The 24534-nt window shown below is 37.9% G+C and overlaps 1 protein-coding gene across 2 annotated transcripts; it reads left to right on the top strand.

The window, feature by feature from the left end:
• Positions 1-3491: 3491 nt before the first annotated feature.
• Positions 3492-24017, top strand: cd82a (CD82 molecule a). 2 transcript variants are annotated; one of them, XM_079810566.1, is made up of 10 exons: positions 3492-4678; positions 6674-6881; positions 11317-11398; positions 15779-15851; positions 20042-20166; positions 20442-20516; positions 21448-21543; positions 21837-22010; positions 22498-22581; positions 22780-24017. In XM_079810566.1, exons 3-10 carry the CDS (start codon positions 11336-11338, stop codon positions 22855-22857), a joined length of 768 nt encoding a protein of 255 aa, XP_079666692.1. In that variant the 5' UTR covers positions 3492-4678; positions 6674-6881; positions 11317-11335; the 3' UTR covers positions 22858-24017. The 2 variants fall into 2 exon arrangements, with proteins under 2 accessions (XP_079666692.1, XP_079666691.1); XM_079810565.1 differs by having other exon boundaries at positions 4273-4678; positions 6671-6881.
• The last annotated feature ends 517 nt before the right edge of the window (positions 24018-24534 follow it).

The following is a 24534-nucleotide window of genomic DNA, read 5'->3' as shown; positions in this document are numbered from 1 at the left end:
CAAGACGATTACCATGTGAGTTTTAGAATCTTTGCTTATATTTCTTTTACACACGTTTGACAGTTATGTATCTACTTTTGTACAGTCAATGTGCTTAATTAATAAATCTGCAAAGTTTTTCAAATGCAAAAAGTATTTTTGAATCCTTGTTTGCTTTCTACCCACAGGAGCATTTATTCTGTTCCATAGCTAAAGTTGTTGAGAGCTGCGGCCAGAAGCAGTTTGAATGTTTTGTGTTGAAAGTTTTAGTGAGGTCTAGTACGTATTATCACACACACACTCTAAAAGCATATTGAGGCTACTGAACGTTTTGCAGAACATGTGATACGGTTGGCTATAATGATTCATATTGTATCCCCTATAGGCTATGAATCATGTTCACTGAATTAACTGATGCCTTCATTGGATTCTGAGGCATCCAATGACCTCATGCAGTCTAAAGCCAAGGGGATTTTCATAAATGGACTCTACTGCTATTTCTTCAATATTTAGTGTTATAATGACTTTGAGCGAGGAGCAGGTTTGTTAGGTAAGTGTTGTTTTGGCTCAATAACTGAGGGGCTTCCCCTTGTTGGTGCTTTCACTTTTCTTTTATGTACATGCAGTTATTTATGCCTCTTCATGCAACAAAATTGTATCCCCTTTTTAGCAGATGACATTCCTGCTTTCACTTTCTCATTGACGATTGATGCTGACTTAGATTTAGGAGCAGATTTGGTCATTGGGTAAGTATTTTTGCTGCTTAAAGGTGCAGTAAGCGATTTTTAAAAAATGCTGTTGATAAGTGGTTGGACCGAGCACCTAAACGCACATGTAGCCAATCAGCAAGAAGGGGCGTATACACTCATGATAGGGGAGGAGAGAGAGCTCAATGCAAAAGACAGACAGACATTAGCAGAACTGTGTCTGAAAATTAGCAGCAAAGTGTCTGAAAAGTGAGATAACACTCCAAATCCTGGGACACACCAAGCCGATGTCAAAGAACTAGCGGCAACGGAAGCCGACTGTGTTGTCGCCTCTCGTCGGCTGTGTCTCAGCCAAAAAGCTGCACTTCAACACATGTAAACTAAAGGTGACTATCAACTAGCATGTGCGTTCTACGCCTACATGCAAGTAAATATCTGTATATTTCAGTGAGAAGCGTCTGACTCTGCAGGCAGCGTTTGTGCATAAAGGCACCTTACGAAACTGACTTCTGAGGCAGCGTAACAGTTCAATGATTACAGCAAAATGGAAAAAGCTTTGGTGAGAACTAAACAAATATTTATTTACTACAGTAGTAATCTCAGTCGACTTTTACAACCTTGTTATGCTTATAATTGTGCTCTTATTAACTATTCTAACTCAAATGTTTTGAGATAAAAACTGAAAAAAGTTTTGTAGAAAGCTTGGTGATAATGACGTTGAATTCGTGGGACCGTGGTGTAGTCCGTTTATAGCCTCTCTTAGCTTTTTACTTCTGGCGACTGCATTTAGACTTCAAAATTAATACAATTTCAAAACGTATAGCCTAAGATAAAGGACTCTACCATTATATTTTGCCAACGAACTAAAATCAAAACCGTGATATGGCTTTGTGCCTTTATAAAACTACAAAAGACAGTGATTGAATTAATTAGCATATATAGGCTGTCTATTTGTGGTGTGTTTTAATGCTTTTTCTTTGATCAATTTGCACACATGGGTTTAACCTCTTTTGAGCTCTCAAAGTACACCAGATTTATGCATTTAACCTTAAAATGTACAACATTTTCTAATGGAGGGGACATGCCCCCAGCATCCTCCTCCTTGTTACAATAAGGATATTATTTAAAGTTGCAGTCCGTAACTTTTTGCGCTCTAGCGGTTAATAAATAGAACTGCATGCGTCTTGCGAAAGAACATTGCAACCGGAGCTACTTCTCTCTGTTTATGTCTATGGCGAGTCACGCAGGGACTGTGCTCCTCCGCAGCGCTTCCTACAAGTCTGGTCTGAAATAGTCCCAATATAAACACTTATTATAAGTGTACCATAATGATTCAGGGTAAGACAAAAACACAGTTAGGAAAATGGATTCATGTTGTACATTCTCATATAATTTTTGAAAATCTTGAACACAAAAAAAAGTTACGGACAGCAGCGTTTATAATATTATAATTAGGGCTGTCAATCGATTAAAATTTTGTATCTAATTAATTACATACTCTGTGATTAATTAATCTAAATGAATCGCATACATATTTATTTTTTGTTGTGAAAGTATTTTACATATTTAAATTCAAATGAATCAATGAATAATCAGCATTAGTGACATTAAAGTTCACAATCTCTTTTATTATTATTTTTACTGTTCAAATATTGGCCATAACAATAAACAATATGACCTAATATGCTGAGGAAATAAATTCAAAAGTGCTTCAGGAAGATTTATTTCACTGAGGTAACTGGTCTGCAGGACATTGTGATCCACTTAGCAAGGGAATTGCTCAGTCGGTCACACAGATTTGCTAAATTTGGTTTTCAGTGTTTGCTCCAATGTGTTTTGAAGATGACGTTGACTGATAGAGTTGGTATCATGGGATGTGCTAGGTCGTACCTCGGGATTAACGTTAACTCCTGGATGCTTTGCATTGATGTGGTACTTTAGAGTTGACGAACTCTGGTGATATGCAAATTGCTTGCTGCAGACCACCATGATAACATGAGAATGCGTATCAATAGTACGAGTGTGCAATGTCGTGGAATGTATACGCTACACAGTTTTTCGCGTGCATATGATACGCACTTTATGGCGTGTATGTGACACGCTAATGGGTAGGATAGGACATTGCAGGACATCGCAGGCGACTTTTTTTAGACTATATTTTTATCAACACTTCCATCAGGCCTTTTTTATACGTAAATGTTCCAATAAATGATCCAGGCAGCGTGTTCTCGTCTCCCTCCTTCATTTTACAGCTCAGGTTCAAAGTCCAATACAGAATGGATTAATCTGCATTAATTTTTTTTACGTGTTATTTTTTCTCAGATTAATTAATCGAAATTAACGCGTTATTTTGACAGCCCTAATTATAATATTTCTTTATTTTCGCTATAGCCGTAGCAACCTACACGGAGCACTTTGTGGCAAACAAACTTTTATTTTTTTTAAAAGACATGAAATCACTACTATAACCAGTAGATGTTGGCAGAGGAGCACCTACAACATGCCACAGTTGTAATATAAATCTTTAGTTAAAAATCGATTCACTTTACAGATAATCTATTATAAATTCTACAACAAGTTAGTCAAAATTTACCACAATAAATACAAGAACGTGATAAATTCTAGTAAAGTTGGTCATGAGTATAAAAAGCTTTCTAATTAATGTTGGTGGGGAATGATGTTTTCTCCTCTTTTCATCAGTCTTTTTAGTTTATGTGGCTATTTTAGATCACATTTGACTTTTTAAAGCGGTAAATTCTCAGTAGAATTCAAATGGGTTGCACGTTATACTCAGAGTCGCGTTAGGAACAGCTTGCGCAAATCTTATCACACTTGGAGCACGCTGTTAAACGCGCGTAGAGTAGCCTATACGTGATTTGTGCACGCCACTCACGCACAATTAAATAAATCGGGCTTCCGTCATATTGCGCAGATAGTTGGTCCGTTCAGTTTGTGCGGAAACTTAGTACTTACAAAAGCTCTGAATGCACGATGTATATAATTAATAGCCTGTGATTCTTTCCATTAACCATGGTACAAATATTAGGGGGCTTGTGCTTGTTGTACTTGTCCCCTGCAAACTACGCCCGGAAACACTGATCATTTTTATGAACTTTACTCCAGCATAGTTCAATAAAGTTCCTTTTAAATCAGTAAAACTGTTAATGCCAAATTAAAATGTCCTTGGACAAACTACATTTTGGCTAAGCCCCAAATGTTTACAATGTCTGGCTCCACCCCTGGTGTAAATAGCATCTACAGCTATTTGTGCTTTGTGTAAATAGCATCTATTGCTTAGATAATGACAGCCTTCAGATAATGACAGTTTTGTTCATCTGTGATAAATTATCTTGAACAAAACGTGCAAGTATCAAACACTTTTGTTGATCACAGAACTTGTTTTAAGGGAACTTTTTTGCTTATGGGAAAATCCTTTTTTTCTCTCTCGAGGGAACCAATGTGATGCTAAACTACTAAACAAGTTGGCCTACAGAGTGACGTCATACATGCACCACTCTGTATGGACGTGAATGTGGGGGTGGAGGCATCAAGATAGGGATGTGTGTTTGTTTTGGTTATTTGACATATCAGCAGCGTGTACCAGTAAACACCTACTGTCCTGAAAGTACTGCTTGTCTCTGGCTCATTTTACTGCGGGTTCCCCCTGGTCAAGGGTTTCACTTTTCTTTTGCCTTTATGCTGTCATTTATTTCGTATCCAAACCGTTACACACATTTTAGCAGATGACATTACTCAAATTGAATGCATCTTTTACTTTCAGTATTTGTTGTTGATGATAGCTTTGAGTGAGGCCAGATTTATCATCTGTCCTGAATGTACTGCATGCTTATAGCTCAAGTAGTCTGTGGATTTTCCCTCGTCGGGATCCCCCCACCCCCCCATGCTGCCATATGCTTCTATGTGCAACAAGTTTGTGTCCCCATTCAGCAGCTTTCTCATTGACTTCAAGTGAGACGCAGGTTTATAATTAGGTAGGTAACAGCTTTTCTATTTTTTTCTCTTAAACTTCAGTTGAATAAAGATACAAAGTTGTTATAAGCTTTTTTTTATGTCAATGTATCATTATATACTGTTCCTAACAGGAAGTGCTAAAGCAGCTTTAGTATAGTAGCGTCTTTTTTTTTAGCTACTAAAACATTTTGAAATGCTGTCATATAACATATAGGCCTATATACTTGCTTTAAATCGGGTCTTACAATATATAGGCTTTCGCTTAGGATCAGCTGACTATTTTTAATGGATCAAAATTTTAAAAATTTTCATTTTAAATATAACTAAATTGTATTTTAAAGGGATAGTTCCCCCCAAAAATTTAAACTATCCCATAATTGACTTACCCTCAAGCCATATGACATTCTTTTTTCAGACAAATACAATTGGAGTTATATTAAAAAATGTCCTCACTAATCCAAGCTTCTGCCAGACCACCTTCCGTATTCAACTTACGAAAAAAGTTGACGAAACTTGCGCAAAGTATGACGTCAGACTTAGTGTAAACATTTTAAACTGCGAGAGGCATTACACTTTCTTCGTAAGTTGAATATGGAAGATGGTCTGGAGGAAGCTAGACATTTTACTTTAAGTTTTAAATATGGCTATTTTTCTTACACAAACCCATCGATTCACTTCGGACTGCCTTTTTTAAAGGTGCAGTGTGTAGTATTTATGTGGATCTATTGACAGAAATGCAATATAATAAACATAGCTATGTTTTCAGTGGCGTATAAAGACCTTACATAATGTACCGTTATGTTTTTATTACGTTAGAATGAGCCATTTCTATCTACATACACCGCGGGCCCCCTTACAGTGAAATCGCCATTTTGCGTCGTCATGTTTCTACAGTAGCCTTAAACAGACAAACTTCTCTACAGAGCGCTAGTCAGTCTCTACTCATTCAGACAACAACTTTTTGTCCTGTGCCGGCCCCCGTAGCTTCTCTATACGGACTACCGGCACATCCGGGAACTTAACTGTCAATTTCGTCAATGCTCCTTTTTAGGGGAAAATAAACTAGACTTCCCATAGACTTCTATACAAAATAGCAGCACAAAACTACGTCCGTTCACAGCCGGCAGGCGTGAATAACTTAAGAAATCACTAAGATTAAACATGTCAAATAATGATATGTCCAGCCTGCCTGCCATAGAACGTGAAAAATACATCCACACACTTAATTTGGTCAATTTAAAAACATCCCTTCATTCTCCCAGCATCAAATTGGTATTACAAGTGAATGATTTTGCTTCGTTTTTGCAAGTAAACATCTTTAAATCTATATATTATGTCTTTACATTTAGAGTACTGAGTACACTTTTCTGTCCAGCCATACAACTAGCCTGACTTAGCTTCTCGATGAGGTTCGAGTAAATGTCCGGGTAAGACATCTCTGGCCACTGGGTGGGGTTGTTACACCAATTTGATGGTGGGAGAATGAAGGGACATGTTTTTAAATTGACCAAATTAAGTGTGTGGATGTATCTCTCACGCTCTATGGCAGGCAGGGTGGACATATAATTACTTGACATGTTTAATATTGGTGATTTCTTAAGTAATTCAAGCCTGCCGGCTGTGTACGGACATTGTTTTGTGCCACTATTTTGTATTGAAGTCTATGGGAGTCAAGTTTATTTTCCCCTAAAAGTGGGCGTGCGTATGTGCTTCGAAAGGGAGGGGTGAGCGTTGTGTGATTGCAATTCACAACCTCACCGCTAGATGCCGCTAAAATCTACACACTGCACACTGCTTTAACCCTCCAGAGCTGTGGATTACTTTTATAATGGATGGATGCACTTTTTGGGGCATTATAATGCTTGGATTAGCCAGGACATTACAATACAACTCTGACTGTATTTGTCTGAAAGAAAAATGTCATACTCCTAGGGTGGCTTGAGGGTGAGTAAATTATGGGATAGTTTTCATTTTTGGGTGAACTATCCCAAGACATTTTGTGTATTTCTTAGCAGTTCACCGAGGCCCCCAAGTGGACAACGTCTCGTTGGTTGAGAACCACTGCTGTAAGGTCAATAATATCCACGTGGGGGAGACTGTGAGCAGTTTATATTCTACCACTCCAGCTTGCTCACTCACTCTAGACTCATTAACGCTGGAGGAGACGCGCAGCTGACATCTATTGTAGCCTACTGTTCTCATTTTCCCATCCCGACACAATACGTGAGTATGCTTTCAGAACTGGACATTTAATGTAATAAATGTGTTTACTACCTCATACTGAATAGTTCTTCTCAAACAACTGAGAATATAAAAACTTACGACTGAAATGAAAAGTTTAAATTGAAAGTGTCATGAGTTAGTAGCCTAAATGATATATCTATTTTAAAATGTTTTAATAGCACATGGAGTTTTAATGTGTTGGTGTGTCATGTATAATAGATTTTCTGTCAGTAGTTTGTGTATTAGCCTACTACAGTATGTAATAGTGAACGAGTTAACAATCGCCCGTTCGCTTGATTTGTCCTATAACTCGATTTTAGCTTTCTAGTTTGGATTTATGCTAATTAACCTCGGTTCACACTAACAGGTAACATTATGAAAAGTTGTTAAGGGTTGTTTCTCGCACATATTGTCATGCTTTCGCTTTCAGTTTATAACAATTTCACCCCTCTGTTATTATCAGTCAAGAAAAAGTAGCAATGTCGGCTATTCTTCATAGACCTCAAAATAATTTGCTTGTGTTATTTTTGTTCAGGGTTATTAAAAAGGCCTGTTTTCCTTGCCTGCACAAAGTCTGTACTTTTTCCACTTTAGTCTTTTTATGGAGCTCTCTTTGTGAGGATGTTTAATGCTCTGATTATGAACTGTAATATGAGATCTGTCGTATGTAGGTCAGGTCGGTTTACAACTGTAAGTGTTTTGGCACGTTAGTTGAAATAGACTTTGTCTATTTGGAGGCGAATAGGAATTTGATTGACATAAGGTGAACTAAGTGAAGTTTGAGTCTATGTCTTTGCATACGAATCATGTTCATGTAAGATGTTGATTGGTGAATTAAGTTGAACTAGCCTAACTTACAAAATAGTGCATCAATAGCCTAATACATTATACTTATAATACTTTACTGATTCATTTATACAGTAGCTCAAGTTTGATTTATAGTCAGTAGTTTTTTGTGTACAAGCAAAGTGTGTGCATCCATTAGATTTTTATTTATTTATTTTACTGTTTTTATTAGAATTAGCTGATTGCAAACATACCAACAGGAATGAAAAAATCTCAGTTGTATCCCCTAGACAACAATGAGAATATATAGATATCAAATGGAGACTTATTGTTAATAATCTTGAGATAAAAGAAGCTCACGTGTCGCCTCTAGAGTGTCAAAAAAGATCTCAGCATTAGCACACATTCTATTAAAATCTGGTAAATTAAAACATTTTGCATCAAATTTCCATGAGACCAAATTATCTGGTATCTCTATAGTCTTACTGCACTGTAAACAAATTATATGATCAACAAGTTATGACAACATATTTTTAAATTGCTTTAAGTCATCAAAATAAGCAATTTTCAAAAATAATAATAATTGTATGAGTTATACAAGATTAATCTATTTTTTAAAGTCTGTTTAATGTAATTTAAGTTGAAATGACTTTAACATCCAAGTTGATTGTACATAAATTTAAGGCAGCAACTTTTTTTTTTTACAACGTATATTTCAACAATTCTACTTTCATTTCTTGTAATTTTAGGACAAGCATCTGAGACAGTTGAGTTGATACAATAAAAGAAAACAAATCTGAGCTTTGTGAGAGTGTACTCTAAACAATAACACTGTCTTTCGAGTAAACGCTTCTAGTTTGCCTGCATTCCATTGATAGGTGATGTTTCAGACAGAAACATCTGTCCCTCCCTGTTGTTTAAATGTTCTTGCTTTATTAAACCATAGTCATCATTCATCATAAAACTTTTAATAACTTCTCTGGGCAATTTTAGTAGCTACTTGCACAGCCTACTTTAACATGACTGGTGGCATCAAGTTGGTCTTTGTGTTCAGGTGGAGAGAGATTAACCGTCCTAATGAATGTAAGCCTTGTTTCTGGCTGAAGCAACTGTGGAGAGACAAGGCCTTTGGCCCCTGTGGGCTTCCCCTTATTTGGGGTTTCACTTTTCTTTTTTCCGCTTGCTGTGAGGATTGTGAGACTGTTTAGTCTCTCAAGAGGGGACTCTCTGCACCCCTTTATGCCAGCCCGTATCATGGTTGCAGTAGCAACCTGTTTGGCATGCGCGAGTTCAAATGAAGTTTTCATGGAAATAAACAGCCTGGCTGGCCTTCAGATAGTGGTTGAATTATCAGCTTTAGGCTTCATTTTGTTGCTTAGTCACTTGCAAATATTCTCAGTCACATTATATAAAGCACACTTGCTCAATCAGCAGAGATGTTCGTGCATTTCATAACAGTTTGGCACTTGTAAGTAAGTTTGTAAGTTTTCTTTGGATGTTAAAGTTGAGGATGTCATCAGTTTGGTGGTAACTTTAAGGCTACAGTGGGCTCCTGAGTGTGTGGAGTTCTCCTTTTGTTCGGTTTGAAAAGCGTGGCTGAAAGCTGCCATTGTGGTGGTGGGAAATCAAAGCTGGTCCTATCTCTGTGAGTGTGGGGGAGGGTGGTTGGAGAGCGGGGTGTGAATTAGACTAGAGCCTCAGTGTACACTGGGTAGATGAGCTGAATGCTGATGAACTTCAGAATGAGGGCTGAGCCTGCCTCTTTGCAAAGGATACTTACTCAGAGTGGCTGTACTCATTTTGGAAGCGCCGTTGCATTGCTTTTCAGCTGATTTAAGGTTATTTTGCAATGAAAGAGATAAGATAAAATTCTACTGATAAACCTGTTAAAGAGTTAGTTCACCCCAAAATGAAAATTCTGTCATTAATTACTCACCCTGATGTCGTTCCAAACCTGTAAGACTTTCCTTCATCTTCGGAAAGTCTTTTTGATGAAATCTCAATGTTTATATGGGAATAAAAGCCTAAATTAAATCTGATCATCATATAAAGCGATCTAGTCTCTTCTGGAAAATTGGACTAAACCGCTCAATTCATATGGATTAATTTTTACAATCTCTTTATGAACTTTTTGAAGCATCAAACTGGTAGTTGCATAGACTGTCAATGGAGGGATCGAAAGCTCTCAGATTTCATCAAAAAGATCTTTATTTGTGTTCCGAAGATGAACGACATGAGGGTGAGTAAATGATGACAGAATTTTGAAGATGAACAACATGAGGGTGAGTCAATGATGATAGATTTTTCATTTTTAGGTGAACTAACCGTTTAATATATATGGTCAACTTTCTCCCTGTGGTGGTGTGCTGGCCTGATTCAGATGTTAGTGCATTGTGACACACTTTTTATCTGTCTAACTGAGGTTGGATAAGTCACATGTGTGTTGCCACTCTTTTAAATAGACATAATAGCTCTGTGACCTTCATATGTGGTGTATCAGCTCAATGCTGACCTTGATCAGAAGCACAACAGTGCTCTTATCAAGGTTGAATTTGTTTACAGCCTCTTTTGTTTATGTCTTGTGCAAGACGTGGTACAGACATTAGGAAATTCACTTAAAGGTGAAAATAAGGCCTTGTTTCACTCTGCAGAACGAGGAGGAAGTGCAGGTAATTTGATTCCACAGACTTTGTCGCACGGGACATATCAGTGTCTGAAAAAAACATTACAATCTCTCCCATGGTGGAAATATATGAGAGATTTATAATTGAGCTGGTTGGCCTCAGCTCAGCCGCCGCCCAGTGATTCCTCTCTTCAAAACTAAATTAAACAGTTAAAAAAATATATTCCAGGTTATCCCTCACAAGGTTGGTCCCTCATGAACTTGTTAAAAACTAGAAGCTAATGTAAGTTTGCTTGTGAGGTGTTTTTTTTTCTTCTGTAACAACTTTCTAAAAAGAAAAAAAACACTGTGTACAGATGTTGTCTTATGGAATATAAACTGTCAAAGGTGATTTACATCACTGTAAAACAACAAGGGCTGAAGTGGTTTTTCAGATGTAGTATCTCTGAGTGGTGGGATCAAAAGTCCATTCATTCATCTCCTCTATAAGAATGCTTTGTTTGTCTATAAATGGCTCCAGCAATACTGTTTTCTCCATCTGTGGCCTGATATCATTACTCGCCATTCTATCGCCCTCTCTGAGGTCATTAGACCAGCCAAAGTGTGCCATGCAGCAAACCAACAGGCCCACAAATAGCAGGAGAAGCCTGTATAATACTAACCTATTAATGATAGCCAGAATGTGGGTCGTTATCAAAAAAGTGTGGCAACAGCCATCACGCAGTCCAGAGGAGAGTATTGACCTATCCTGTGGATTTAAGTTGTGTGTGCTCTCCATAGATTGATCTGATGATGACAGCATGCTGTGTCTGAAAGCAAGGGGATGCAGTATTGAATATTTAAACTCTAGCAAACGTATAGATGTTCAGATTCTATATTTTATTTAGCTCACACCACTAATCCTGCAAAAAAAAAGTTACTGTAATCCTTGTCTGTTATGTCCTGTTGCTCATTTGCCATTTCTCTTAATCTGTGCAATGTATCATATAAACTGGTCCTTAATTTACTTCGGTTTCCCTGTTTTAGGTATTTACAGGTCAGCAAAATGGGGAAAGGATGCATCGCTGCCACCAAGTACTTCCTGTTTTTCTTCAACTTAATATTCTTTGTAAGTATCACTTTCTAGTATTTAAAGAGCAAGTAAAAGTTCAGTAAGTTAAATCATTTGTATTAGTCAACTGCTTTTTAAAAGCATGTTTAATCATGTTAACACTTTACAATTTATTAACATTATTTAATGCATTATGTATCATGAACTAACAATGAACAGTCATTTACAAGCATTAGGTTATTGATCATTTATACATGTAGCCTCCCATTATTCATTTGCTAGTTTCTAACACACTAATATGTACAAATGAACGTTGTCGAAGATTAATAAATGCTGTAAAATGATTGTTCGTTTTTAGTTCATAATACCTAATGCATTAACAAAAGTAATCAAATTGAACCGTATTATTTATTAAGTGTCACTGCATTAGGCATGGGTGAACTAATCTGGGCAGGTCTTTCCAAATGTTCTGAGGACTACTTTTCCCCAGCCTGTTTCTTTTTTTAAATTATGCTTTTTAGCTCACTCATAGCTGATGTCCCAGTTTTCTTAACATTAGTTTGACACTGACATTCACTGAACCAGTGATATCTTCGCTGTATTATAAATAAGTCATTACTGTTTAAGGTCTTCCATGGAAAAAGCCACATGTTTATTAGTTGTAGGTGCATCATAGCATTCTTGCATCTCTCTGTTGCAGGAATGCACTCTAGTTAACATCCAGATGAAGTGTTTGCCATTTGTTACCCAGACCGTTTACTCTTCTTGATCTCAGAGAGAGAAACAGCTTGCTCTCCCTTGTCATCCTTGGGCTTGTTCCATGTAGGAAAGAAAAAGAAATCTCTGATCCAAGTTTATTCTCTTCAGGCCAGGGTGCTCTGTCTTAAAGAGTTCAGGAAGAGTCAAATGATTAATTTCAACCATTTGGAACACAACCAGTACACTTAAATACATGTTTTAATGAGCCAAGCAAAATGTTTTAAGAAAGTCAAAAATATGACAACATTATGAGAGGATTATTGGTGGTGTTGCTTTGCTGTGATTGGCAGTTGATTTATTTTCATCATTTTTTTATTATTTACAAGATGCTTTTATCCAAAGTGACTTAAAAATTAGGAACATCACACGGCATTTATTATAAGAGCCAACAGTATTTGCTGTACACAAAGTTTTAAAGTTCCCCTAGAGTCAATAGTTTTATCCCTCTGAGCTCATCTTTGATCACTAAAATGAAATGTTCAAGTTTTTTCCTGTGAGAATTTTTTCTTCATGCCTTAAAATAGCTTGAATGTATCTCGACACCCTTATACAAGGTCCCATGAATATGCAAATTAGCCCCGCCTCTACTCACTCACATGAGCTCAGAGTTCCACTCAGTCATATATATATATATAGCCATATACAGTCGGGAGAACAAGTATTTGATACACTGCCGATTTTGCAGGTTTTCCTACTTACAAAGCATGTAGAGGTCTGATATTTTTATCATAGGTACACTTCAACTGTGAGAGACGGAAAAATCCAGAAAATCACATTGTATGATTTTTAAATAATTAATTTGCATTTTATTGCATGACATAAGTATTTGATCACCTACCAACCAGTTAGAATTCCAGCTCTCACAGACCTGTTAGTTTTTTCTTTAAGAAGCCCTCCTGTTCTCCACTCATTACCTGTATAAAAGACACCTGTCAACACACTCAATCAAACAAACAGACTCCAACCTCTCCACAATGGCCAATACCAGAGAGCTGTGTAAGGACATCAGAGATAAAATTGTAGACCTGCACAAGGCTTGGATGGGCTACAGGACAATAGGCAAGCAGCTTGGTGAGAAGGCAACAACTGTTGGTGCAATTATTAGAAAATGGAAGAAGTTAAAGGTGACGGTCAATCTCCCTCGGTCTGGGGCACCATGCAAGAGCTCACCTCGTGGGGCATCAATGATCATGAGGAAGGTGAGGGATCAGCCCAGAACTACACGGCAGGACCTGGTCAATGACCTGAAGAGAGCTGGGACTACAGTCTCAAAGAAAACCATTAGTAACACACTACGCCGTCATGGATTAAAATCCTGCAGCGCACGCAAGGTCCCCCTGCTCAAGCCAGCACATGTCCAGGCCCGTCTGAAGTTTGATAATGGCCATCTGGATGATCCAGAGGAGGAATGGGAGAAAGTCATGTGGTCTGATGAGATAAAAATAGAGCTTTTTGGTCTAAACTCCACTCACCGTGTTTGGAGGAAGAAGAAGAATGAGTACAACCCCAAGAACACCATCCCAACCGTGAAGAATGGAGGTGGAACCATCATTCTTTGGGCATGCTTTTCTGCAAAGCGGACAGGACGACTGCACCGTATTGAGGGGAGGATGGATTGGGCCATGCATTGTAAGATCTTGGCCAACAACCACCTTCCCTCAGTAAGAGCATTGAAGATGGGTCGTGGCTGGGTCTTCCAGCATGACAACGACCCGAAACACACAGCCAGGGCAACTAAGGAGTGGCTCTGTAAGAAGCATCTCAAGATCCTGGAGTGGCCTAGCCAGTGTCCAGACCTGAACCCAATAGAAAATCTTTGGAGGGAGCTGAAAGTCCATATTGCCCAGCGACAGCCCCGAAACCTGAAGGATCTGGAGAAGGTCTGTATGGAGGAGTGGGCCAAAATCCCTGCTGCAGTGTGTGCAAATCTGGTCAAGAACTACAGGAAACGTATGATCTCTGTAATTGCAAACAAAGGTTTCTGTACCAAATATTAAGTTCTGCTTTTCTGATGTATCAAATACTTATGTCATGCAATAAAATGCAAATGAATTACTTCAAAATCATACAATGTGATTTTCTGGATTTTTTTTTTAGATTCCGTCACTCACAGTTGAAGTGTACCTATGATAAAAATTACAGACTTCTACATGCTTTGTAAGTGGGCAAACCTGCAAAATCGGCAGTGTATCAAATACTTGTTCTCCCCACTGTGTGTTTGAACCAGTAACTGATAAAGAAGAAGCGAAAGAGTTCAAGTTCCGTTTATTTATATAGCACTTATAAAACAGCCACACGACTGACCAAAGTGCTGTACAAAGGTTCAAAAGAAAGAAAATAAAAAAATATATCTATATGCGATAAACAAATAAAACATAATAAAACGAAGTCAGGCCCCAATTTATACAAAACTAGATGAATATATAGAATAACACTAAAAAACAAGGTAAAGACATTAAAACATAAAAATACAAAGTCGATGCGTCTCAGAATGGTTCATGGTTCTCAGTTCATCCTAACATCGTAATATACATCATATACATAATTCACCGCTATTTTGCTAAATGTACCTGATTTTTCATATCAACAGAAAAATATACCGGGATAACCTGGCTTCTCTGGACACTCCCCTGCTTCGCAGCATAGTAATGATGTGCTAAAGCCCACCCGCACATTGACGTGATTGGTTACAAGGTAGTTTGTGATGTAAGAAACACCAGTGATTGCAAACCGCGTCTTTTTTCACTGCAGTTTTAAGGGGTAAATACTTAGCAAGGGTGTTGACTTATGAATGGTTTGTGGTGTTTTTAATATGCTTTAAGACACAGACGTATAAGCATCATTAAAAACTTGATTTTCATATATATATATTTAAATATATTTAAATATATTAGATTTAAAATAAATGAAATGCAGAAAAAAAGAGAAAGAAAACAGTATTTTTTTTTGTTTTTGTTTTTATATGTATATCATTTTTATATACATTTTTCAAATAATTTATATAAATATATATATTATACCCTAATGAAGATCTATGTGCTGAAATGCATTGATTTGATTTTAATAAAATCGTCCGTTAACAAGTTTTGCTGGATTTATTTTTGTCGCTTCCCATTCCCATACCTTATTTGTGAAGTTGCACCAGAGTAACTAAAGGATTTGTACGCCGAAGGAATAAACCTTTGTCAAAATGCTTTTTTAAAACCGATTTTGACTAATTATACCGCACCAGCATGTGCCCTGGTGTTAGAAATGCGGAGAGTAGATGTTGAACTCCTGCAACATCCGCTCCACTGCGCTCCCCCTCCCCTCCAGCCACTGCCACGCAGAAGCACAGCCCAATCAGTCCCAGATGTGAGCTGAGAGGAAAAGAGAAAGAACCTGGAACCCCACAGTTAGAGATCAGGGAACAGGCCATAGCTTCCTACGGGCCAGGATTAGTGTGTTTGTTACATACTCTCACACACAAGCACACAACCTTCCTGTCTTGCAGGGAACACATTAATACTAGAGTTTCCATCTTTAGCTCTGTCCAAGAGATTTGGAGTGAACAAGTTGCAGCTTGTAAACTAAAAATGTGGGGCCCCTCGTTCCCCTCCTGTCCTGCACTGTATGATTGATTCTCTCGTTCCTCTCTCTTCCTCTGCCCCCTGTCTTTTCTTTTTTGTCTCTCTACAGATCTTCGGAGCTACGATTATGGGATTTGGACTGTGGATCCTCCTAGACAATCAGAACCTCATTGCAGTGTTGCGTAAGTGTCTGCATAAAATGTGTGCAACGAACCATAAAATGTCATGTAGTTGAAGAAGCAGGAAAAATTACGCAGCCATTTTCTCTTTGATGGTTCGAAATGCGTTCACATTAATCTAAAAGGCTATTTAATGCCCCATGGGAGAGTTCCTTTGCTGTTAGTTGGTTGTAGTAAAATCCAGAGGAAGTGGTGAGAAGAGTTGGTCGTTGATCTTGTCTTTTTTATGCTCTCATTAGTGAAGTTTTATCCCGTTGTACCTTTGAATGAAACCTTCTGGGCTTGTGCACCAGTGACTCAGACCCACTTTAACTGGGGCCATCTGTCTCTCGTTTTGCTCTTTTTGATGATAACCATTAGTCTCATCTTAAAGCACATGATTCAGGCTTTTGGACAGATTGTCCAGGATGGGCTCTGTATTTTTCATCACCCCTCTCCCCTGCACACTTCTGATCTATTTTCCATCCCAGCGGCCATTGCAGGGAGCTCTGGGTCACTGGGTCTGGGTCTTACAGACACTGCCAAGCGGGCCGGAGCTACATGTTCACAGCTGGCTCTGGATCAGCTATTGAGTTCATGGCTCTGTGCGCGAGCCAGGCAGGGCCTGTGTGTGACATAGCACGTCTGAGGCAGTCTGCAGGTGCTCCCTCGCTGCCACACAGGGCTCTTTTAGCGGCTGCCTCATTAGCATGCATCACGTCAATGCTCAGATCAGGCCTCTCGTTGCATTAGTCATTGGAAAGAACAAATTAACACTGGTGAGCAAGTATATACAAGGAGGGAAAAGAATGAGCCTCTATCTGCCTCCAGTCTTAATCTACACTTCAGTTCAAAAGTTTGGGGTTGGTAAGTCTCTTAGGCTCACCAAGGCTGCATTTATCTAATGAAAAATAGAGTAAAACTGTGAAGAAATACTGTGAAATATTATTTCAGTTTTAATATATTTAAAAATGTAAATTATTCCTGTGATGGTAAAGCTGGATTTCAGCAGCCATTACTCTAGTCTTCAGTGTCACATGATCCTTCAGAAATCATTCTAATATGCTGATTTTTGTGTCAACAAAATTACTGAAACACTAAAGTGGTCAATAACAAAGGGTTTTTTATTTTATCAACCAAAAAATGCATATCATAAATATCAAATAAATGCGTGTAGTTACTGCTGACGAAAATAGATATTAATAGTACACTGGCAATGTTTTGAAAAGGAAAAATATTGAAAGAATATGAATGTTTTCAAAAATCCTTCGTCTAGGATTGATTTAGGGTTGACTTGAAGTGTCATAAGCTGAAATGGAATAATGAATGTTTACCTTAGATTTGCTCTCTCATAGAGGCAATTTTAGTCCAAGTAAAATTGACTGAAATAAATGAATATGACATGACAAAATCTAGTTACTATAGTAATTACTACAAATTGTGCTTAATTACATGCAACTAACCTAAACCACAGCCTAACCCTATAGTAAGTACATGTAATATATTATTATTACTCAGTACTTAAATGTATAATTACACTGTAACACGAACACCTTAAAATAAAGTGTAACCCTGAATTTTATTTTAGTCTACAATAAAAGACTGTGTGAAAATGAACAATGCTCAAAGCACACATGGCCAGTCCCCTAATTTACAAAATGATTACAGTAGTTGACTTGGGAAAGGTTTTCAAAGGTTGTCTTGTAAAATGTAGTGTGCCTGACCCAAGACTTGAACCCAGTCTGAGTGGCTGTGCTATAAAAAGGTTTTTGTTTGATTGATTGTTCAGAGCAGAAAACTGATTTTAAGAAAGCCCAGGCTCACGCCATAGCATGATACCAACAGCAGTGAATCTGTCAACCTTTCGTACTCTTCCTTTTCACGTCATAATTCATCTGACAGACACATTCCTGCAGTGCACAGCGGTCGCTGGCTGTTTGTTGGGACTCCCAGCCATGCATGCAAACAGTGAGCCCTTTTACCCATCGTAAAATAAAATAAAAAAGTTTTCTGAACGTCATTGTTTTTCTAATCCAGATGCCAGTGGCCTTCACTGGCTCACTAATCTCTAGAGGATTTTCCTGTTTCCGTTAGACACCATTAGGCACTTCAACAGCATGGGGTGGATTGAGATTTACAGTACTGAAGTTAGAAAGGCCCACACATTTGAAGCCGAAGTACAGACACGCATGTTTTAATAATTTTATTTGTAATGTCAATGCCCATTCTTGCGGTTTAGGAATTGAATGGAATAATTGAAACCGAATCGTTGCGTTTCCTCAGCCAAATGCTTTGAACTTGGTTTCTGCTGAGCACAGTGGTCCAACTTACAAAGGCATTTGCTTTGTTTAAGGAAAAAGGTCTCGTTCTTTATTTGACTATTGTTTGTGGGATTGTTATGGCGACAGAGCATTTTGATAATATTTACCACATGGCACAAAAGACCCTTCTCTCACTGTTTCCAATTTAAAACTGTCTGCCTTTTTATTTTTATTTTTTTTTATTAACAGCTGTTTACCAATAGTTCTGAAAGTCAAACATTTCAGAACCACCAACTGCTGTGAATCTTATGAGAATTTCTTCACAACGAACTGATTCCAAATAAGATAACTCACTCCACATTGTTCCTCGGGATGCTAGATTTGTTTGCTTACTTCCCACTAATTGCAATCCGCTGGTTCACGGTTTCCAGCTACTAGGTTTCCCAGTGTTCAGTTCTCTCTTAATAATTAATTATTAAACAGCCTAAATTATGTAAGATGTAGACCGTGCCTTCTCAACCGTGTGAAAAGATGAACTCATTCTGTTATTTGTGCCTTGACGCATGCTGTAATCATCAGGCTTGAGCTGGTCATCTCATCTAAGTGCTTGGTTTCGTAATGATGATTACATCAAGTCACATGATAGGCCATTGTATCCTCTGCACCCACAGTCACACAGCGCTCTGCACCACACTGTGGTATTGTTTGGAAAGCTGTCTGTGGTAATGTTGTTTTTGCCGGGGAGTCATTGAGGTATTTTGAGGCTAGATGATATGACAGACGCTTCATAGTATGGCGTTCTGACAAGACGCATGAAAGCCTGACTGAAGCAGGACCAGAACACAGTTGGAGAATGTGCTGCTTCTTTGAGGTAAAGCCACAGAATGTATGACCCTGTTCAACGGCGTACAGAGAGCTTTGCACGGTACTAGAGGACGTCACGACTTAGTCAGCATCGCAAGGGAGACCTACCAAACCCATCTCGACATTACACAATGCATATTCATGAGAACAACCCGAGACTGTATTTACTGGCTTGGAGTATTTAACACCAAAATGAGTTTGTGACGTGCAATCTAAACAGCAATAGTGCATTTTATTAGGAAGAACTGAAGTGGTTGCACTAAATGTACGCCTCAACAAACCATATAAAAAGTGTTGTTAACACTGTACCATAAGGTTTAAAAATGTTAAAGCATTTACTAATCTAGATTAATGCTAATTTATAAATATTTTGTTCATTATATATTAATATTAAGTTTAAGCTGGGTAACATTTTTGTTTTTTGAAAAGTCTCTTATGCTCACCAAGGCCTGATTTATTTGATCATAAAAACAGACAAAACAGTAATATCGTGAACTACCAATTTGAGGAAAAAATTTAGAAAATGTAATTTTCTCCTGTGATGCAAAGCTGAATTTTCAGCAGCCATTACTCATCAGTCTTCAGTGTCACACGATCCTTTAGAAATCATCTGTTTTGGGGCTCATGGTGCAATGTTGAAAACATTATTAAAAGTATTTTTTTTGTGGAAACAGTGATAATTTTTTTCAGGATTATTTGATGAATAGAACGTTCAAAAGAGCAGCATTTATTTGAAATAGATTTAAATTATGAAAAGTGACAGTAAATATATTACGTTCTTACAAAACAATCTGTCTTTGCTGAATAAAAGTATTAGTTTCTTTAAAAAAAGAAAAAAGTACTGACCCCAGACTGCTTAATATGCAAAGAAAAATCACACTAACCAAGTTTAATAAATGCTGTAGAAGTATTTTTCATTGCTATTTCATGTTTTCTTATGCATTACCGATGTTAATGTTTAGAAAGAGTAAACAGCCCTTATGTTCTACACTTTGGTAACAGTTACAAACAATTAATACACTGCTCATCAACACAATTATGAAATGATTAGTTTGTAAGCAGGATTGTGTTTGTATTTCTCACTAACAGAGGATTCATCCATGGTCCTGAAGGTGGTCTCCTATATTCTGATTGGCGTGGGCTCATTCTCCATGGTTCTGGGATTTCTGGGTTGTCTGGGGGCCATATATGAGATCCGCTGTTTGCTTGGATTGGTAAGACACTAAAATGAACCAGCACTAAATGTTCAGCACTATTTTTACCATCTATCCTAATTGAGTTTAGTTTTTTTTGTGTAAATCATGTTTTTTTGGTGTAAACTCAAAGTGGAAAATTTGCCATGCTGAGCAGTGTAATGTCACACGACCCGAGTGGACTGGACAGAACCAGCTGTTGCGTTTCTGTTGCACATATGTGCTGTACATATGTGAGACTGACATATGTGGCGAGGGTGCACATGTATCCGTGATGTCTTTTTCTTTCTCCACAGTACTTCACCTGTCTATTGCTCATCCTCCTTGGTCAAGTGGCTGCTGCCATTCTCATCTACGTCCAGCGTGATTCGGTGAGTCAGTGAACACAAGGGATAGCTCACACAAAAATTAAAATGATCTTTCATCATTTATTCGCCCTCATGCCATTGTATGACAATAATTATTCATTTGAATGCTAAAGAAGATATTTTGAAGATTGTTGGTAACACAACAGTTTTGGTTACCATTGACTTCCATTGAATGGTCAGAAAATATAATGAAAAACAATGGGAACCAAAATGGTTGTTACCAACTTTCCTCAAAATATCTTCTTTTGTGTCCCATAGAAGAAAAAAAGTCATACAGGTTGTCATCAAAATGTTTTTGAGTGCAAGACACTTATGGCTTGCATGTGGTGTGCCGTTAAAACATTTCGGAATAGTTGAGGCCAAAACTCCATGTGTTCCATTTGCCAGATAGATTTCATTGTGAAGGTTTTGTTTAGTTTTCTGGAACAGCTGGAAAAGAGGTCAAGAGAATCAGTGGTTGAAAATGAAAAGATACCGCCCCCTATCGCACATACCAGAAAAGACGCCTAGAGTCTTTCCAGGGCATTTGAGGATTGCTTTTGTTGAACAGACCTTCACCATGGTGACCCATGAGGGAAAAAATCACACAGGATGAAGACAAGCAAAGAGTTGACCACACACACAAACACTTCACTCACACCACCACCTAGGTCAGTGTCTCTCAAGTGTCTCTGAGGACACTATAGGAAGCATCTGAGCAGGATATGCAGTAAATCATACAGTATTTTTTTTGCATATCTTTCATTTTGGACATAAATGCAACCCGGTTTGGAGGCTAGATGAGCATACAGCAATCTTCACATGCTTTTCTCATGGGAGGCTCTGTTCCATTTTAGTAGCTTAGTAACTTTTTCCTCAGTCAGCAATGTGAATCTCATGTCAGATACCTGGGGCTAGAAAAATAAATCACTGACCCTTTAAACTTTCATTGCAGTTGAGGAAGACAAGCGAAGTTGTGTCCCAAGTCGTGGCAAACTACACCGGACAGAACAAAACCACAGAGCAGGCCTGGGACTACATCCAGAGAACAGTGAGTTGAGAATGGGCGAAACTCATTTGTTGTCTTTAAGTCAAACTTGAGACGTGTATTAAATATCATTTGAATGTATTGCCATGAAAAACACTGGGTTTCTGTGGGAGGTTCAAGCTCTGGAATGTAGAAATGCTTGTTGGGTTGACTTTCACCTTTCACAACATTATGACAGTTCACTGATCATTTTCTTGTATGATGGAGATTTCTGTAGGTAAAATAATCCTGGTTTATTGTCAAGCCTACATTATAAAATGCTTCATGCCCTGTTGTTTCTTGTTTGTGTGTCTCAGATGCAGTGTTGTGGCTGGCTTGGAAGTGAGGACTGGGAGGCAAACCCATTGATAAAGAACAGTTCGCTGAATTTGTACTCATGCTCCTGCCACAATGCTTCCCTCCATCAGTTTAATGTTGCAGATAGCGGCTTCTGTCAGGCCACATCTAATGACTTGCCCATCTATGAGACGGTATGGGAAATATTGGTTATCCATTAGTCATTTTTGAGTGTTCTCTCCATGTCTCTGTAATTTTTCCATGTAATTCTGTGTATTCTGGTATAGTCCACCCCAACAGGAAAATGTGGTTCCAAAGCTGTATGTCATTCCACAAAAAAAAGGATGTTTTGAAGAATGTTGGTAACCAGTTTCAGGGCCCCATTTACATTCTTTAAAATATCTTTTATTGTGTTCCACAGAAGAATGGAAATCATACAGGTTTGGAACAACATAAGGGTGACTAATTGATGACAGAATTTTTGGGTGGACTATCCCTTTAAGGTTGTTTAAAATGGTAGATAAATAAGAAATACACGTGCTTAGGAGGGTTACTGGCTAACTAATTGCATCTCAGATACTTGTTTCTTTCATAATTTTTATGAATTTTAATGTGGATGATTTCAATAACAGGTGTAGTTCAGGTGAATTTTATGACAGCGTGTTTTTCTGTCTTCATCAGGGCTGCCTGGATAATGTGGGGAGCTGGCTCTTCACAAATTATGGCATTATTTTGGGAATCTGCCTTGGTGTGGCTGTCATTGAGGTATGTTGTATGTCCTCCGGCCCAGGCGGCATAAACAATACGCCTTTGTATTGCTAAGAAACGGTGGGGTGTTTATCATCAATTAAGTTTTTTAAGCTACGTTGTGCAATAAAATGTAACAAGACTACATTTTCTGTAGAACATATTACGCATTTCCAGTTTGATCTCAGTGTTGTGACTTTTTTCTCTCCCCTACAGCTCCTTGGTATGATACTTTCTTTGGGCCTTTGCAAGAGTGTACACCAAGAAGACTACACCAAAGTGCCAAAGTACTGAGGAGGAAACACACAAATGTATTCAGTCCTTCCTTATATACTTGGAAAAACAGATCTTCCCCTTTTTCTACAGTATATGCAGTGTTTCCAAAAGCTAAACTTTAGGGTTGTTTAGTCATGAGATTTCACTCTTTGTCAGTAACACTATCCCCTGTGATATATAATCAAATCTTTTTTGTCCAGTTTGAATAGCCCATTGTATGACAGTCTGAAGTGTAGAACATGAAAACTGCCCACATAAATTAATGAAATGCGAGTCCTGGTGCTGCTCAATTGTCTATTTATACAACAACACTCTTTAACAGACAGGCTGGTCTACAACATATTTGCTTTGATATTTCTTCATTAAAGTGACCCAAACTATGAGTTAACCGCCTGTTAAACTTCGGTTTATGCTTTATAGACGACGGAAAAACCACAAAAGCCTGCTTTTGTTAAAACAAGGGACTTTTCTTTCGATATTTAGTATGTTTTTGTTTTGTGGTATACGTAGACTGACACAATCTCCAACCTGCCCGAGTGGCATGTCCCAAAAAAGAAAGTTGTCTGTTTTATAGTCTGTCATTTGTGTTCGAACATCAGTGTTGTTTCAGGTTGCCTTTGTTTATATTTTTTTAGTGTGTGTATATATTTTTAGCTTTCATTTGCATGTTGATTTCGACAAGTCTTGGGAGTCAAAATGTTCCCTTTTTTGTACAGATTATAGATTTTATGTCTTTTTCTACATGCTTAAATCGAGCATATTTGTATGAGCATATTTTAAAGGAAGTACAATATAAAGCTATTCCTTGATGTGAACCAAAATGAAGATTAGCCCCCAAAGTTGACTGCAGACTTGATTTTATTTTATTTTTTAATTGCATTGATCCTAATTTAACTGATTTACTGTGGCACCGCTATGAATTGAATTGTATACTTAAGACACGTTTAAATGTAAAAATGCTAACAGTGTTTTCTTTGTCATCTGTAATTGTTCTTTTGAATACGTAAAACTTTGAGTTCTTAATAAAAGGTACAAACTTATGTTTTAATGTTCCAAAAATATTTTTTTAATACAGGGAATACAGTCCCCTACCAAGTGATTATAAAATGATAAAAGTATTGTAACTTCATGTACCTTTCTTAAGCTGAATGTGTTACAATAAATGACTCATCACACCTATTTGTGCTGTTTTTATCCACCATGTACTTTTGCCAGATCTTCACTAGGTGGCAGTAGCACATCTGTTCTACTTAATAATGTGAACTGGGAAGTGGTGGTGGTCAACTCCTCACACCCTTTCATTTAGAATGTTTTGCATAATAGGCAAGTTAGTAAAAATATACCCTGTATTACTAAATCACTATAAGGAACACTTAAGTAAACTGCATTATAAAAATATCTGAACATTGCTTTTTGTTCTTCTGCAGCAGATGCTGGTCTTCCTCAACGGTCATGGTGGCCTGTGTTACTCCTCTGTGTTTATGTGAGGTGTTAAATGACATGGCCCACCCTTCTTTCTTCCCTCAACAATAGAGGGTTCATTGCCACCTGCTCGCCCCTTCATATCCGGCATGCCCACCGAGCTCAATCCTGTTTTCAGAAGACCATGACTTTCCAGTGTTTTGCCCATGCAGGCGTCACACACATGGATTCTCACACATGTCAAATTCTCTCAATGTAAAACAATAATAATCC

Source organism: Gobio gobio (genome assembly GCF_949357685.1).
Source record: "Gobio gobio genome assembly, chromosome: 2".
Classification (NCBI taxonomy): domain Eukaryota; kingdom Metazoa; phylum Chordata; class Actinopteri; order Cypriniformes; family Gobionidae; genus Gobio; species Gobio gobio.
The sequence above is the reverse complement of the archived record's forward strand: the minus strand, read 5'-3'. Positions and strand labels throughout refer to the sequence as shown.

What these genes read in the sequence shown, in the direction of transcription:
- cd82a (XM_079810566.1), top strand. Translation starts at nt 11,336, where the DNA reads ATGGGGAAAGGATGCATCGCTGCCACCAAGTACTTCCTGTTTTTCTTC. An exon ending in GGGACTACATCCAGAGAACA is followed by an intron (nt 21,544 to 21,836) that starts GTGAGTTGAGAA and finishes TGTGTGTCTCAG; the next exon opens with ATGCAGTGTTGTGGCTGGCT. An exon ending in ACTTGCCCATCTATGAGACG is followed by an intron (nt 22,011 to 22,497) that starts GTATGGGAAATA and finishes TGTCTTCATCAG; the next exon opens with GGCTGCCTGGATAATGTGGG.